Genomic DNA, 18,200 nt, shown 5'->3' on the forward strand with positions numbered 1-18,200 from the left:
GGTTATTTATAGATTTTTCTGTTATTGCCAACAACAAAAAACCAATACTGGCACAGCATTAAATTTTAAATTCGTGAAGTGTAAATATTTAACATTAAAGTGTAATATTTAAAATTTAAATGTTAATATTATATAGATATTTATTAGGTTTGTTTTGCTTGTGGTTTAATATTTCTATATTCACAGAAGATTTTATTTAAGTTATTAAATTTTGTACTAGCAATGTTGGTTTGTACACATTGGATCAACATTAATCCATATACATTGAATCAACATTGGTTTATATACATTGGTTTAATATGGATCCATATACATTACAAGCAATATTGTTTTATATACATTACATCAGCATTGGATTTGTAATTGTAAAAACAAGTACCTTTTGCAATGTTTTTACATTGGTGTTACAGCGTTGAATTTAGATTGTAAAAACAATCAACTTTTGCACAGTTACATTGGTGTTGAACCTATGTAACTGCAAACTGTTTTAAGTCTATATTAATCTTTTCATTGATATCATTACTAAACACATAACATTGGATCAAAGTTTGAATTGTATATATCTGACATTAAAGGATGGTTTTACTTAAGTTGGCCCAATGTATGTGTGCAGGGTTTTGATTATTTGTTATTTGTATTTCTGGTCTTATTTGCTCTCTATTTATTCTAAACCAATTCTTCAAAATCATCATCATAATGATCATCATCATCATAAACACTAATATTGTACTAATATTTAGTAATAATATTTGGTACTAATATTTAGTGTACTAATGAACTACACAGTACTAATATTTAATGCTATTACTAATTATTTAGTTTCAGATCAGACATTTGATCAATATGATTGCCTTGCTGGTGGTAAAATTTAATCCAGTGCAATCTGTTCCATGTCCTGCTGCCTTGTAAGATTTGACTTCTGGGCAAAGGAGTTTTTATCAATACTATCTAATATCTCTACTCATAATTTTTCTTGTGCCTTCTTGTAAGTGTTTATGCAACTTTTCCTCTTATCTCCTAATAAGAGTACAGCTCTAAAACTCAATTTAATGGTTCTGAGGCCAGCTGTCAGCAAGGTTTTTCAAACTATTTGGTAGCTCTCAGAGAGGCTGATTCCAACATCAACTGTAAAATATCAGAGTATTATTAGTGCCATCTTGTGAATTGATGCTATCCCTGTTAGTGCTTTTGGTGTGCATTGTTGAGTCCGCATAAGGAACCTCAACAAGGTTATGACTTTGCGTATGACTAATTAGCAATGCTGAGGCAATTGCCAGAGCTTTACTTGCCATGTCCTATCTATGAGTGAGTCATGTTCACTTTAACTTAAATCATGACCAAAGTACCCAAAAATATTAAACATAAAAAACAACTACTAACCTAGGGTTGCCAGATGTCCAGGTTTTACAAAGGAAAACATAGTAAAAAATTTTTTTTTTACAGGTTTGGAGCTATATTCTCCATAAATGCTGGTTGTCTGGCAACCCTATACTCACCACCACCTAAACATAAAACTCACCACCACCTAACTGTTTCAATATAACTTTTACAAGTATTTGTGGTTTTTAAAGTAACTTTTCATCAGTTAAATCTTACTTCTTGCAAAATTAACTAGATTTGAATGGCTGTTTCATTACTGTTTCATTTCTGACACCATCGACCCTGCTGCCTTGAAAGCTCATAACTTTTGTATTTCTTGATCTCTTACTCAGGTAGTTAACTTAGTGACTTCTTTTCCAGACAACCCTAATTACTTACCTTGTCTCTGACCTTAGCTTGTGCACAGTTTCTCCTTATTTTTCTTTAGGTACCATGATGGTGATTTTTTAGGTGGTTCCCACCATGCAATGATATAAATCATTTATCTTATCTCTATAAATCTTTTATCTTGTACTTCTCCTTTGCACTAACCATATCGTCCCACTACTTACTGTTACCATAAAGCTGTTTGGGATTCTCTTCGTGATTTTCTTTGTGACAGTCCTTAGGCTGATGTCTTTTCTCTCTCTGCTGAGAAATGTGCTTCCTATGTAAACTTCTAGATCAGGTATAAAAGCTTTTATTACTTCTTGTCTGTATAATTTTCATAATACTCCATGGTTTTCACCTTCTTGTGCAGCTGCTATATCTAATTGTAATCATTTTTTAAATCTTTTTTAAAAGAACAACTCTCTTGAGATCAAACGCTTTTTTATTATTGCAAGAAATCATTGTAAAAAGGTGCTGTCTTGTGCTAAACTCATTATTCTTAGTTTATTAAATCTCGTATTTTATCTCAGAAGTTAGGCTCAAGAGACTTTAGGAAAATCTTCAGCAGTGTCATTAACAAAGGTAAGTCAAACATTTCATCTATAATTCATGAGTCTGATCTCATTACCTCTCATAAGGATAAAGCAGAACTATTTGCCAAGAGCTTTTTCTCTAATTTGTCTCTTGAATCTTGTTTTCTTGTCATCTGGAAAATAGCATTTGTGGGTCCAATTTTTTAATAGAGAGAATACTGATCGGCTGATAGTTCCCTCTAACTATCAGCCGATCTGTATTTTCTCTATTAGTAGCAAGGTCTTTAAGTCTTTCTCAACAAATTTAAAACATCCTATCTTGAAACTAATATCTTACTCTCTGACAATCAATATGTTTTTGATCTTCTCGCTCTATGAGTGACTTGCTTAATGGTTAATTGAAAAATTCTATTGCGCATTAAATGAGGGTGTTTTGACAGACAAATTTAAATATGATCTCTCTTCTGTAACAACTTGAAGCTTGTAGTTGATTCTAAATTTTAACTCCAACAAAACTCAGTTATTTAATGTAAATAATTATTACAATATTTTTGACACTGCTATATTGATAAGTGGCAACCCTCTCAGTGAGTTCTCTTTATTTCTTATTGGATTATCATTTATTACTGACCTCTCATGGAAACCATACATAAAATTAATTGCAAAATTAGCATCTGCTAAGGCTGCTTCTCTTTATTGTGCTTGCCATTTTCTCACTCCTCTATTTGTTCTTCCAATAATGCTCTTTCACTTCTAGAGAATGTCCTGAAGCATCTTGTAAATGTAGTTGACCCTTTATCTACCAAGCTTGAGCCTCTTTCCCATTGTCACGAGGTTGCATCTCTTTTTCTTTTCTACAAATATTATCATGGATGCTGCTCAAAAGAGCTTTTATCTCTAGTTCCAAACTCGTACTTGCTTATATATATGTATATATATATATATATATATATATATATATATATATATATATATATATATATATATATATATATATATATATATATATATATATATATATATATATATATATACATATATATATACAAAGTTAAAGACATACAGATAATATATAGATACTTAAGCAATCATTAAATTCAAAAAAGTAAAGATCTTATAAACTATAGAGATCATTTGATAAACATAAGTCAATTTTTTTACAATTTTCTTCGAAGCAATCAAGTAAAGGTGTAATAAGAAGGTTGCTCTGCTCCTCAGTCCCCTAAAGAACAAGTTAACCCTTCTGAAAAAATTTTAAGATTTTCCTTTGCAACTTTTATTACATATTAAATTTTATTTTATTAAGTTCAAAACGTTTTTAATTTTGCCACATGTTTTTTGTGGTGTATCTCTAGAAATTTGTAAAAGGCTGCATGCACAATATCTGGTGTGTGTGCATATATATATATATATATATATATATATATATATATATATATATATATATATATATATATATATATATATATACACAGGGGTGTGTACACTCAGACTTTTAGTCAGTTACCATAAGGGTGAAAGTAACCAGTTTGATAATTTTGGTCGCCCGCTGTCTTTTTGAGTGGTCAGTCACTATTTTTTATTCTTTTTTCATTATAGAGTTAGGCCAGGGTTTCCACTCCTCCTTAAAAACCTTAAATATCCTTGGAAAAAAAATCCTCCTTAAAAGTCCTTAAATAACCTTAAAAAAGATAAAATTTGACTGCTCTCCTTAATTTTTCCTTATTTATTGTTATTTTTTAATCATCTAGAAAATTTTATTAAAGTGACGGATTATACTTATTAATAAAGAAGAAAGTATATAGTTCTTTGATAGTTTGCAAACTTATATTTCTATTATGCATATATATTTAATTGAAATTCGCTTCCTTCATCTTGTTTTCCTAATTCATATAATTTGCAATATTTTAAGCTGTCTATTAATCGTTATCTTGCTCTATAAATTTCATCTTTTCTCTTCGAGTGACTTCCAACTCTAATAGTGGTTGCTTGCAGCCTTGTTGGAAGTAAAGATATTGAAAAAAAAAAAATTTTTGAAAGGGATTATATTTCCTTATAATTTATTTCTTAAAACAATCTTATACTTAACATAATCTTTTGTTTATTTTTTACAATTTATCAATTTATTTTAATTTAAAATAAGGGAAAATATATTCCAGATATTTTACCCAAACAGTTTTCCGGATTTTTAAAATATGACATGGATGATCTATAGATATTGAATTAATAAGAAACCAAAAATACTTTTGTGAAAAGAATTCCCTTAAACAAAAGAACTTCTCCCTTTATATAAGAAAAAAAAACATTTTAATTTTCTTTGGCTTATAATAATCTGTGATAATCTATGATGGAGAGACATATTTTACATAATGAATTAACAGACAATTAGAAAAAAGCTTCATTGATAAAATTGTGAAACTATTTTACATTATTTGAAACAAAATTTTACATTCAATGTTTTACTATTTTACGTTTTTTCAAAACTAAATTCAAACTTTTAAAATCATTTTTAATTTAAGTCTTTAAAAATTAAATTTTTTTTTAGAAAACAATTTTTTTCTTTAAAAAATTCTCAGTCGGCAAAGATATCATTTTTGCCTTGAAGTTGACATTCCTAAAGTTGACATTCCTAAATCGCCATGCAGTTGCAGCAGATTTGACCTTATCCAAATTACCAAATCTGAAAAAGAAGTATGCTAGAATAACAAGAATGACTTATGCTGCCTTTCAAAATGTTTGAATATTAAATTGATTCATTCTATACTCTCAAGATGTAACCTGTTTAAAATAATTTACAAATGTAGATAAAAACATGTTAAAAAGAATTTACATTGATCTTACAAGATACAGTTTGCAAGATCAGCTTAACCAGATGTTCAGCTTTGCTTAATTAATTTTTTAAACATAAGTATTGAAAGGAAGAGATAAATTCATAATTTCATAAATTCATGAATTAAGTAGTTTGTGCTACCGGCTTAATTTAAGCAACAATGAGTTAAGATTTTGCAAACACAGTTGGTACCTCCGGCTGATATAATTTCAAATACTCATTTTATGTATTTATATCAAATATTTATTCAGATTATTTGATTAATATAGCTGTCAGTTTTAAAAATAATAGTGAAAAACAATCAAGGTTATAAAATTTGCAGTGTAGTTACTGATAACACACCAAATAAGATGACAATTGGAAACTCATTGTTCTAATTGTGAATGGTGTTAATGTTATTACATGGATGCTCATCTGCTCAATCTATTAGCCTTAGGTTTTTGCATTTCAAATATCAAAGCAATCAAATCAGATATTATAAAATTTTTATCAAAACAGCTTAAAATGATTTAAAGTATAAAGTACATAATGACTTGGTTCCTATCTTAAACATTGGCTTATTTTATTAACAATTTGTAAAGAAAACAGAGCAATAGTTGATGAGCATAATATAATAGTTTTAAATAATATTGGTGAAAAGTAAATTTCTGAAGAATTACTACAAATGCTCAATGCTGTTGCATTGGATCAGATACAGAGTGAGAATTATTTTATTGGTTTACAGTAAAATGATATGGAAACATCTTTAGATGGAATTAAGCCATTAAAATTTAAATTTTAGATTAGGTGGGCAGAAAAATATATATTTTAGTATAAATACATATAAACATATTTCAATAAATATATATTACAAATCAACCCTTTTAAAATTCATTAAGCAATTATGGCACAAATAAAAAAATTGAAATTTTTTTTGCAAAAAATTTAAAATTTTACTGACTGAAGTATATTTTGAAAATAAGATTTTAAAATACAAGAAAATACAGTTTAGAAGTTTTTTTTTTAGTTTTTAATTTTTTTCTTTGAATTAATCAAAACTGCTTAAATGTTTGTTTTTTTTAAATAAAGTTTAATAATTGAGTTAATTACATAATTTTTAAATTAAATTTTATGAATAGAAATAAATTAGCGTCAGTACATAAAAAATTTCTTGAAATATTTTTTATTTCATTTAATTTGCATGTTTAGGCTATTTCAGAAAAATGTACAACTGTAGAAGAATTGTGTTGTTTCTCTGATTCTCTGATCAGGGGAATATTTTACAGTCATGATGATGACAAAGTTTTAGCTGAAAAGTTGTTTGCACAGTATCGGAGGTTGGGCATGGCCTTAAGAATATTGAGACATTTTGTAGGTATGTAAAAAAAAAATTTTGTTTCTATATTAATTCATATTTTTGGGAGTATAGGTTTTTATTATATCTATGTATGTTGTATGTATGTATAATATAATATTGCATATAATAGTGTTTGTTTTATTCAAAATAAAATATACTTTTTTTTTTTTGTTTGATTATTTGTTAACAACTTTTACGTATTTTTATTAAATGTTTTGAATCTAGATAGATTACAAAGTGGAGATAAAAATGTTGATTTGAAGTGGTCAGGTTGGTATGATACTGTAAATGAGTCACATTCATCAAGCATTCTTACATCAATTGCAACATATGTAGCAGCTATTTCTGATTCAGCTTTTACTAGTGAAAATGTAAATCCTACTAGTAGATCTAAACCTCCAAGCCCTAACCCTATTCGTCGATTAACTTCTGCTAACTATCTACCTCACAGTAAATCAGATGATGGAAATATTAGTGAGTTCTTATTTTTAATAACATAATTGTGAAATATGATCATTTTAAGTAACTTTTAAACTTTAACATTTTAAACTAAACTGCTGTTATTAAACTAAAGTGCAAAAACTGTTATGACTTTTATTTATAAGCTTTTCTATATATATTTGTATAATATGTAAGCTTTAGTAACGTAGCTTCACTTATTCCATAGATGATTTCTTTGAAGACTTACCTCAATTATAAGCTCCTAATATCAAAGAAATCAAAGAAATCAACTTCTTTCTCTGCGCCATATTTTTCGATGTTTTGTCTCCAATGTAAAGTGAGAAGGTTGTAGCAACAATTTGAAAAAATAAAAGTTCTTCTTAAGTTTAGTGACCCCTGCTTATTTAAGCTTATCTAATATATTAGATAAGTTTTATAATAATTATTACATTAATTATTACATTAGTTTTAATGTACAATAGATAACTAGTGTATTAATAAATTAGTTATCTAATGTACATAAAACTAAAATATTTATTGTAAACCAAATCAACATTTAAAATCAAACTGATTCACTTGACATACTTGCTATACTGTTGCATGCAACTATTGCAAGTTAATTGCAAAGTAAGCAAAGCTATTGGCAATAGCTAGAGTAAGTATATGCATAAATAATATATAATTAGATATATAAATAATAAATATATATATGCATTTTATTATGCATTATAATATGATAATATCCAGAGACGTAAAGACATTACAGCCCAAGACTAAGACCAAGACTAAGAATAAGACAGTTATATAAGTCTCGAGGCATCTCAGGACCAAGATTTAAGTCTTGAGACCAACATCTTTGATAATATCATATTATCATGCATTACAAAATGCATACATTTATCATATTCAAGCTAATGCAAGTATAGTTGTTTATGTCTTTATGTTTAGTTTGAATCATATTAAATGTGATGCATTATAAAAAACATAATTTATAGTCTTATTAAATACAGAAAAACAGAAGAATGCAGAAAATATTGTTTACTCAAGGTAGAAATAATTGTTGATGGCATCTTTAAAAGCACATTCGTAAAACCCATGGCACAACATGAGCTATGAAAAAAAAACCATGGTTCACCCATGGTAATTCCATGAGATTTCAATTTTCATGGAAATTCACCCATGGAATTTCTGTTTTCTGTTGTTAAGCCATGGTTTACTCATAGAATTCCATGGTTATTCCATGGAATATTTCCGTAAGAGCTCACATTATCATATACAGATATTTTCATATTTTTAAATTTTTTTTCAGTTTTCATATTACATATGAGAAACTCTGAAAAATTTATTAAAAAAGTATTATATATATATACATATATGTATATATATATATTAGGGATATAATTTTTTAATTTTTTTTCAAATAAAATGTTTCCTGTATCATAAATCGATGAACTTTTACCTAAAATCATGAAAAAAGGCCCAAATAGCTTTCTGCAACAAAAAAAGGTCACCCCCAAATATAACGCCACACGTTACCATAGCAACGAAACGGCCGTGTGCCGGCAAATACTTGGAATTGTTATGTGATGACGTCATTGTGTTACCTCGGTGATATAGACGACTGTAACAGACTGTAGAAGATTATAGAACTTAGTAGAACATTCTGGAAGCTCTAAATAATTATATAAGCGAGCTGCTGTCAGAGCTCAGTGTTGATAATGTGAATAGTTCTATGAAGTACTCTGCGTGTAACTGAGCTAATAAGGAACTACTGTAGCGAACTAAAGACGCTGTAAGTGTACGAAGTATAAGTAGTTGTAGCATTATCGTTAGGATACGGACTGGATTATCGAACTGTTATCAACATTGACTGGATTATCGAACTATAATTGGATTACTATACAGTTAAAGTATTTTATTAATTAAACGACTTTATTAAACGGATATTTACGCTCAGCTATCCGTAAAGTCGTAACAATATTATATGATGTCTCACAAGAAAAGTCATACCACAGTAACAAAGAACAAGAAGACTTGGACTAAAAATTTGGTGAGATTTCAAGAGTCACCCAGAAGAAGAGGAAGCGTGGCTGTAGAAGAACATTCACTCGATGAAAAATCCAGAATACCACTTCAATTGCAGATCGTAGGAAGATACCAGTTTCTCGGAGCATATGTTAAAGGAAGAAAAGAACGAATAGACCAAATTTCTAAGGAAATTACAAAATTGTGGGACAATAAACTGAATTTTCCACGTGTGTCTGATCAAGTGATAAGAGCAAAGCTTATGAAGGTGCTGAAGGTCTATGATGAATGTGTCAAGCGTGGAAAATATGATGTTCTCAATGCATTATTTGACATCACGAAAGTGAATGGCCAGTGGTTATCCTCGGAAGATAAACGTCTATACCACCTACAAAAAGAAAGTAAAGGACAGGTGGGGTACTCAACAGGACAAATGGCAAGTAAAGAAACCATTCACCCTTCCAAGAGAAGGAAAGTCCAGTCTGGAACAGCAATACCTTCCACATCACAAGTCCTGTCTACCACAGACAGTGGTACTGAATCTGAAAACTGCAAAAGTAAGAGTGAAGATGATGAAGACGACTACGGTGATAAAGACGATGATGAGGACACTCAGAAAAAAACTAGAAAGCACTACAAAAGTAAATTTGCTGTAAGTATGGTTACATCAAGTGGAGTTTCCACAAAGAAAGCTGCTAAAATATGCAATGTATTATCACAACAAGGTATTGATATTCCAACTCCAAGTCAATCAGCAATTTACAAGTCCATATTCAAAGAGGCAGGTAAATTAAAAAAAGAAATGATACAACAACTTAAAATGGAACAGTGGTCCTTACACTTTGACGGCAAACGAATAGATGATAAGGAATATCAGGTAGTTGTACTTCAGAATGAAAGAACTGACGTGAAACTTGATGCACTGCGTTTAAAAGATGGCAAAGCTGAAACTGTTGCTGAAAAAATTGCCAAACTTATTGATGAATACAATTTGTGGAATTCAATTAAGATGATCATTACTGATACAACAAACGTCAATACTGGGAAGAGAAATGGAGTTGTTGTGAAGTTGCAACGTATGTTTAAATTAAAGGGTGTCACAATACCACAATTTATCGGTTGTCAGCATCACGTACTAGACAGGATTCTCCGTCTGGTGATGGACGAAGAATCCTGTCTTGGGGGTGATACCAAATCTCCAAACATTGAATACCCATTTGTGTCTGAACTGTTGAATAAGTATGATGAACTGAAGGATAAGTTTGTGAATGGAACTGTAGAAATTCTTGATAAATCAGGGTGGAGAGACGATATGAAGTTTTTGTACCATTTAACAAGAGTGTTTAGGTTCTATGAAGAACAAAGAAACTTCCCTCTGATTCACTTTCAGAACATTCCTAATATGAGCAATGCCAGATGGAACTCAAGAGCCATTCTCGCCATTCTGGCGTTCATTTTTATGCCTGAAGCGAGAAAGAATTTGGAGAAGGTTTGCAGGTTCATTTCATATGAGTGGGCAGAACATTGGTTTAGTAGTCAAAAGTACAATGACAATGACTTCAAGAATTTATCTGATGTATTGAAGCCTTACAAAAAGGCATTGCAGTCATTCAAAAATCACTGGAAGAAAGAGCCATCCGTCATCGACATACCACGAAGTAATCAGATAGCTGAACGTGCAATCAAGGTGATGCAAGACCTGTATGCTTCCTGCAGAAAGAAAGACAAACTGCAACTTCGATTCATTCTAAGTAATAAGCGCTAGACTCTTTATGAGACGTGAGCATCATGTGACCCATGTACTAAACACAGTAGGCCTATAGACACAGACAGTTATGTATATTGTTGTACTAGACGCTTTGATACTGTTAATTTTGTAATACTTGTATAATTATATATCACATAATGTTTTTTGTTATATCACAGTACATGTTGCATAAATAAATAAAATAACAACAGGAGTATGACTCTTACAACATCTTCAGCCTTTAGTATTCATTTACTGTACAAAAGTGTACCTATTGAAAATTCGATTTTTTGGTTTTGGGGTGACCTTTTTTCAAAATATGTCAAAATGAAACATCTATTCGTTCTTTTTACATAAAAGTTCATTGAATTACGATACAGGCCTAGTAGGTTGCAAAAAAGTCATATCCCTAATATATATATATATATATATATATATATATATATATATATATATATATATATATATATATGTGGTTGCAGTTGTTGTTTTGATTTCTACAAATACTCTGGATAAAATATAAATATTTAAGAAAGTTTATGTGGTGTGGTGTCAGACATAAATTTTTCAATAACACTTTGCTAGATTATTTTGTTAAAGCAATGTCACTTGGCAAATTAAAGTAACTACTAAACAATTATCAATGATTATAATTGCTACAGCTTATCATTTACCATTAATATTACACAAAATTGGCCATCATAAAAGTTAAGTATAGATGCATATACTGAGCTGTTGATGGATATTTAATTATTGTTATGTTAAGTGTAACTTAACATAACAATAATTCAAATAATAACAGTATAAATTTATATTATGTATAGATTTATGCTATACATAAAAATTTATTTATGTAAATCAGGAACTACTTACAATTATTAGGTAACCATGAAGATATTGATAAAATGCTAATTTTTAAACAATAATTTTAAATGTATACTTTCACAACTGAAACATACCAATTAAAAAATTATACACTTGTTTGCATCTATCCTTAATGGTGTAAAAAATAGAAATAATTCAAAAAAATAAAAGTTTACCCGAAAAGTTTAAAAAATTTTTTAATGGTAATTTTATTTTTAGTTTTGTGCTAAAATGTAAATATAATTTTTCTACAGCATTTTTAAAAAAATTGCTCATTTTGCTTTTTATTATTAACTATTATTATTATTAAAACTATTTTGTAAATGTAAATATAAATAACTTTATTTACAAAATAAGCTAATCTAGATGTCTATAGATATTATTGAATAAATATTTTTGAAGAAATATGATAAAATTATCATAAAGTTATTAATTATTGTTAAAATCACAACTTTTTATGAAGAATTTCTGCTATGAATTGTGCTTTTCTTGAAATACTTAAAAAGCATCTTATGATATTTAAAAAAAAGGCTGTAGCATTGCTGGCTATATTTTTCTTGTTTGCAAAATATACAATACTACAACTAAAATAAAGCTATATATATATATATATATATATATATATATATATATATATATATATATATATATATATATATATATATATATATATATATATATATATATATGGGCAATTCCACGGCGGAAACTGAAAAAGTAGTCAAATTTTAAAGTCTTTTTTGTCAGTTTTTAATAAATAAATATTGATGTAGACACATAAAGTTTATTTAAAATATACCTTTAGTTCTAAAATAAATGTATTTAAGTCATTTTTATGGTTCCGAAAGTTACGGTTTTTCTCATTGATGCATGTTTAAAAAGTATCACTGTAAAATGTTATTTTACCCATGATTTTTTTTGTATATTCCGAAATATTTTAAAGTGATAATGGAGCTAAGATGTTAAATTTTTTGTTGGTCAGATTTTTTTCTTTAAAAAATAAATATATTTCAAAAAAATAATAAAATAACTTTTGCAATTTTCATGTAACGTAAGTTAATAAAAACATGATCAAGTTTTGTTTTTTCTAAAATTTAATTTGAAAACTTAAATTTTGTAATATTATATGTGAAAGAATATTAAATTTTATATTTATACATTAAGATTTTTGAATAACGATTCTTAGTTAAGGCACATTTTAATTTTGAATTTGTGTAACGTAAGTTTAAACTACATTTATTTACATAAGTTTTAGCGCTTTTTTCGTAAAGTTTTTCAACATAAAAAAAACGTTTTTCATCGCAAATCCCAAGGGGTTTGAAAAAAACAAAAAAATTTTAAAGTTACGGTTGTTTATGAAGGCGAAAACTATTTTACATCGCAATTCCCTAAAGGTTTTTCTTTTATTCTTTATACGTCAATAAGTTTTGATTAATTAAAAGTTATTCAAGCAAAACTTAGCAAAATTTGCTTTGCATTTTAAAATGGCTAAAAGTTCTAAACAGAGAGTTAAAACTTATCAAGCTGCTTATTGCCAGCGTGATTCCGAACGGAAAAAATATATGAATGCTGATCACCAAAAAGCTCATCGTCAACAAATAAAACAAGATCCGGAAAAAAAAATGAAAGAAAGAGAAAAAGTAAAGGAAAGAGTTCGAAAGTATCGAATCAAAAAGAAAGATTCTGCAAAAACAGTTAATTTTTCTACCATTATGAGTGTTCAAACAAAAGGGAAATTGCTCAAGAAAGTCCAAAAATCATTGCCCAAAGATCCCGCACAACGTTACGAAGTCCTAGCCACATTGCTGAATGGATCATTCAACAAAGAAACTACTCTTCCATTAAATAGGGTGAATAATCCAGGTTTAAATGAAGTAGAAATAAAAGTAAAAAGGTTCTACTGCGAAGATGACATTAGTCGACTGTCTCCAAATGTTAGGGACTTGGTATCAGTAATTGAAAATGGAAAGAAGATTAAGATCCAAGTTCATCACCTTCTTTTAACCATGAAAGAAGTGTACCAGCTTTTTAAACATGATCACTTAGATATCAAGATTGGATTAAACAGGTTTTGTGAACTACGACCAGTAAACGTTCGATCTATCGCAAATTTGCCTCATAATGTATGCGTTTGTACTTACCACAAAAATATGCGATTTGCTTTGGATTCCTTGGTGAAAGTTGATCGTTTACTGTTGTCTAACATTAAAATTATGAAAGATATGTCTCAAAATTTTGTTTGTAAGGACTCATTAAATGATTGTTTCTACAACAAATGTAACAAATGCAAAGATCTAAAATTTTCCAGCAATTCCTGGCCACCATTGAACTCCTTAACTTTGAAACAAGTTGGTACCAATGGCAGAAACTAAATGAAAAGCGTTACGCTGTAATCGAAAAAGTTAAAAAGTTTGGAAGTGGTAAAGAATTGATTGCTCACATTATGAGTATGAGAGAAAAATTTACAACTCATGCAAATATCAAGGGTAACCAATCTAAATGATTTAAACTAAGCATTACTAAATCCATGAATCCATCATTGAATGTTGCTACTATTCAGGTTGACTGACTCTCTGGATCACACAAAGACCTCCTTATTTGCTAATTTGGATAAGTTATTGGAGTTTATTTCATTTAATACCCTAGAAATTCACATTTTTAGCAATAATGCTACATCGCAATTTAAAAATAAAGTCATGATGAGCGCAATAATGCACTTTGAAAAGAAATTTAACAGAATAATATTTTGGCATTTTTTTGCAGCAATGCACGACAAAGGAGTTGTCGATGGCGTTGGCGCTACTGTAAAGCGTTTAGCAACCAACAGAGTAAAGTCTGGAAAAATTGAAATCCAATCAGCTAATGATTTTGTGAATGCTATTCAAGACATAAATTTCAAAGTTCTATATTTGTCAGAGGAAGAAAAGTCAGCGCGCAATTGTGCACTCAAACTATCTCAAATTATCCAGCAAGCCAAAAAAGTGAAAGATATCTCTTAATCCCACTACTTTTATGTCGGTAAGAGCCAGATCATAGCGGAAAAAACTTCACCGTGACGTATTTAGTATTTAAAACAAATAAAAGGATGTAACCATTTTTATTTTAAATATATTCTTATTCACTTTATATTTTTGTTTTCCTAAAACAAATGGTTTGTAAATGGAATTAAGGGGGCGTCCATAAAGTATGTCACCCAATATTTGTCAATTTTAACCCTCCTGTCACAAACGATCAGATATACTTGCACCCCTCTCTCATTAAAAGTATGTTGCATATTTCAGCACCCCCCCAAAAAAAATAACACAAAACAACCAACAGCAAACAAACCTTTTTTCATGTTCTTGAAACTAAATGATATTAAATATTTTGATTCTATCCACTTTGGTGTTTTCAAAATTGTTCGAGCAGAATGTACTCTCGCCAGCCGAATAAACAAGAGGGGACGTTTATTAATTTTTTAATTTTTTTCTGAATCCTCGCAGCTTATTAGGACCCCCCCCCCCCTTCCCCTGCCATTTAATAATTTTGAAGCAATATAAAATATTTTCTTATTTTTTTACTTTGAGAAAAAATGTCTCTCAATATTAGATGAAAATATGAACACCCTCCCGTTTATTCAGCAGGGGAGAGTAAATAGTTAGCAGCATTTTAAAAAATTAAGTCGGCACATAAAACTTATAAGCGTAAGTAAAATTTTCGAATAACTGTAACATTTTCTTATTTGAATAACTCAATAAAAATTAATAAAGTTGTCATACCAAATGTAATTTGGTATGACAATTTTATTAAATGTAAATGTAAAAAGTTGCTCTTGCGCTTCGGAAAATAAGTGTTAGCAATTTAAAAACTTCATTAATATCAACAAAAAAGTCTGTCAGTAGAGAGTCACCAGTTATTGAAAATTACTTTTGTTAATTACTTTAAATGAATGAGTTTTAATATAACTGCCTTTCTTTTGTTACATAACTCTAAAAAATCTATCACGAAATAATAGATATAAAAATTCCATGAAAATAATCGCAATGTAACGTAAGTGATATAACATAAGTTAAAAACCTAGTATCTAGAAAACAAGTATATCTTTCTTAGCCAGTCACCTCTGATAATTTTTTTTTTTAATTATTGTAATTAGTATTAAATTCTCAACATCTTGTAAAAATTTCTAACACGATCCGCATTAATGGTTCGCAAATATTCGACCTAAAAGTTGCAACACTTTTTTTACCTTGTTTTCTGCATAACGTAAGTTAAGTGGCATTTTCGGTAATAAATTTGCTCTCTTTTGGCCAGACTCAAAACTTTTTAGCTTGTTTTATTCTTTAGACTGACAGCTTTCATAAAAATCAGCTAAAAATTTAATTTACAGTTTAAATATGCAAATATTTGATAAAGTTGTTGCGCGTGTAACATAAGTTAAAAATGGAATTGCCCATATATATATATATATATATATATATATATATATATATATATATATATATATATATATATATATATATATATATATATATATATATATATATATATATATATAACATTAATTTATATAAGTTTATGTTATACAAAAAAAATTACTTATAAATATATGAATTTACGAATTCTTATGAGTGATTAAGTATTTAAAAGTAGTAGATAGCAAAGTAAAAGAGAAATATGTTTGTATGTGGTTTCAAAATATATCCAATATTTATTCTGTGTTAAGAGATTTTCTTTGTTTTTTATTTTAAAGGTCACAGAAAAAAAACTGAGAGCTTAAGTAGCAGCTTAGGTACTGGAAGATATCACATTAGCAAAAGTGATTCAAAAAAAAGACCAGCAAATCTAAGTATAACAACTGCTTTTGATACTGATGCTACTGATTCAGATCATTCAAAATCAAGATCTTGTAGGTACTTTTTTCTTGAATGAGTTTTTGTTTTTTGGAAAAGGTTTTACGAGTAAATATATTTTTTCAATTTATATAATTAACCCCTTTAACAAAAATAAAATAATTATAATTTTTTCTAATTGTAATTTTAATTCAAATTGTAAATTTAAATTAATAAATGTAATATAAAATTTAAAAAACATTGTATTAGCTTCTTTGGCACAGTCACCTCGCATACCATCTGCAACAATTCACACTTCTACAGTGCACTCAATTAAACATAGATATTCTGCTAAACAATTACTTGTATCAATTGCGTGTGATCATTGTCATCGAGTTATGTTTGTTGGGCTCAAATGCAGAGAATGTGGGTAAGAAAGTCATGTTTGTTAAACTTAAATGCAGTAACTGTGGGGGTAAGAATATTAAAGTGCATAAAAGTATGTAAGTAATATTATTAAGTAATATTAAAAATTTAATCTTGATAAGCGTAATGAAAAAAAAATCAGTTGTTACAATTTTAGCTAATTTTTTAAAATTTCATTTTACAAGTTTTTCTCAAACCTCCTACTTTAAAATAGGTGTTGACAAACAAAGCTGCTGTGTAGAGAAACAATTTATTCTTGATACTACCAGGGTATAATGGAGATTAAACCTGAAATTTTTTGTTTACTAAGTGAGCACTTTACTACAATGCCACAGCATTATATTGGTTTAGTGGTTAAGTATATGTGGGTATTAGGATGAGTAAAACTCCTTCATACAATAAATCTAAAATGAAAAAAGTAATAAAGTAATTATGATACATAAAAAAGAGTAAAGACATTGCATATAAAAACTACAAATTAATTTGGTGTTGCTGTTGTAGCTATTATTGTTGTAGTTGTTGTTTTGATTTCAACAAATATGGATATAATATAAATATTTAAGAAAGTTTAATGATATATATATATATATATATATATATATATATATATATATATATATATATATATATATATATATATATATATATATATATATATAATACTAATTTTAAATATATTCTACAAAGTGCTCAATGGTTGGTCAATGTTCATAAAAGAACAGAACAATAAAAAATTACTAGAAAAATTGCTTATCAAACTTTTGTCATTTTACGTTGTGTTTCATCAATTAAGCTTCATAAGAAATGAATGTTCAAGTTAATAAAACTTCAATTAAAAAAAAAAACTAAAAATTAAAATACAGGAAGCCATAAATGTCTTAGCTATATATATATATATATATATATATATATATATATATATATATATATATATATATATATATATATATATATATATATATATATATATATATATATATATATATATATATATATATATAAATATATAAATATATATATATATATATATACATATATATATATATATATATATATATATATATATATATATATATATATATATATATATATACATATATATATATATATATATATATATATACAGGGCTTGTGATGAAAAAAATCGTCAAGCGTGTTATATCGCGCTCGTAAAATTAGAATATGTTTTCATCAAGCGTGATTATGTGCGCTCGAGATAACCTCGGCGAGCGTGATCATGAAAATTGCTGAAGGTGATGCTCATAAAAAGCTTTTTTTTTTTATATCTTCTTTTATTTGTTACATAATTATTTCGTCAAAAAATGTTTGAATTAGTATCACACTCATGAAACTACTACAACGAAGTAGATTTTTATACTTCCAAACTTTTTGTATATTGTCAGATTGCAATTTTATTTTTAACTATTTATGTTATAAAAAC

The 18,200-nt window shown here is 28.0% G+C and overlaps 1 protein-coding gene across 1 annotated transcript in view; it reads left to right on the top strand.

The window, feature by feature from the left end:
• Nucleotides 1-18,200, top strand: part of LOC101238411 (kinase suppressor of Ras 1) — a 111,639-nt gene that overhangs the window by 13,843 nt on the left and 79,596 nt on the right. The window contains exons 3-6 of the mRNA XM_065807764.1: nucleotides 6,301-6,466; nucleotides 6,674-6,922; nucleotides 16,255-16,410; nucleotides 16,604-16,763. Of these exons, the coding sequence (XP_065663836.1) occupies nucleotides 6,301-6,466; nucleotides 6,674-6,922; nucleotides 16,255-16,410; nucleotides 16,604-16,763 (731 nt within the window). The remainder of the gene's footprint in view (nucleotides 1-6,300; nucleotides 6,467-6,673; nucleotides 6,923-16,254; nucleotides 16,411-16,603; nucleotides 16,764-18,200) is intronic.

This window comes from Hydra vulgaris, chromosome 10, assembly GCF_038396675.1.
Source record: "Hydra vulgaris chromosome 10, alternate assembly HydraT2T_AEP".
Lineage (NCBI taxonomy): Eukaryota > Metazoa > Cnidaria > Hydrozoa > Anthoathecata > Hydridae > Hydra > Hydra vulgaris.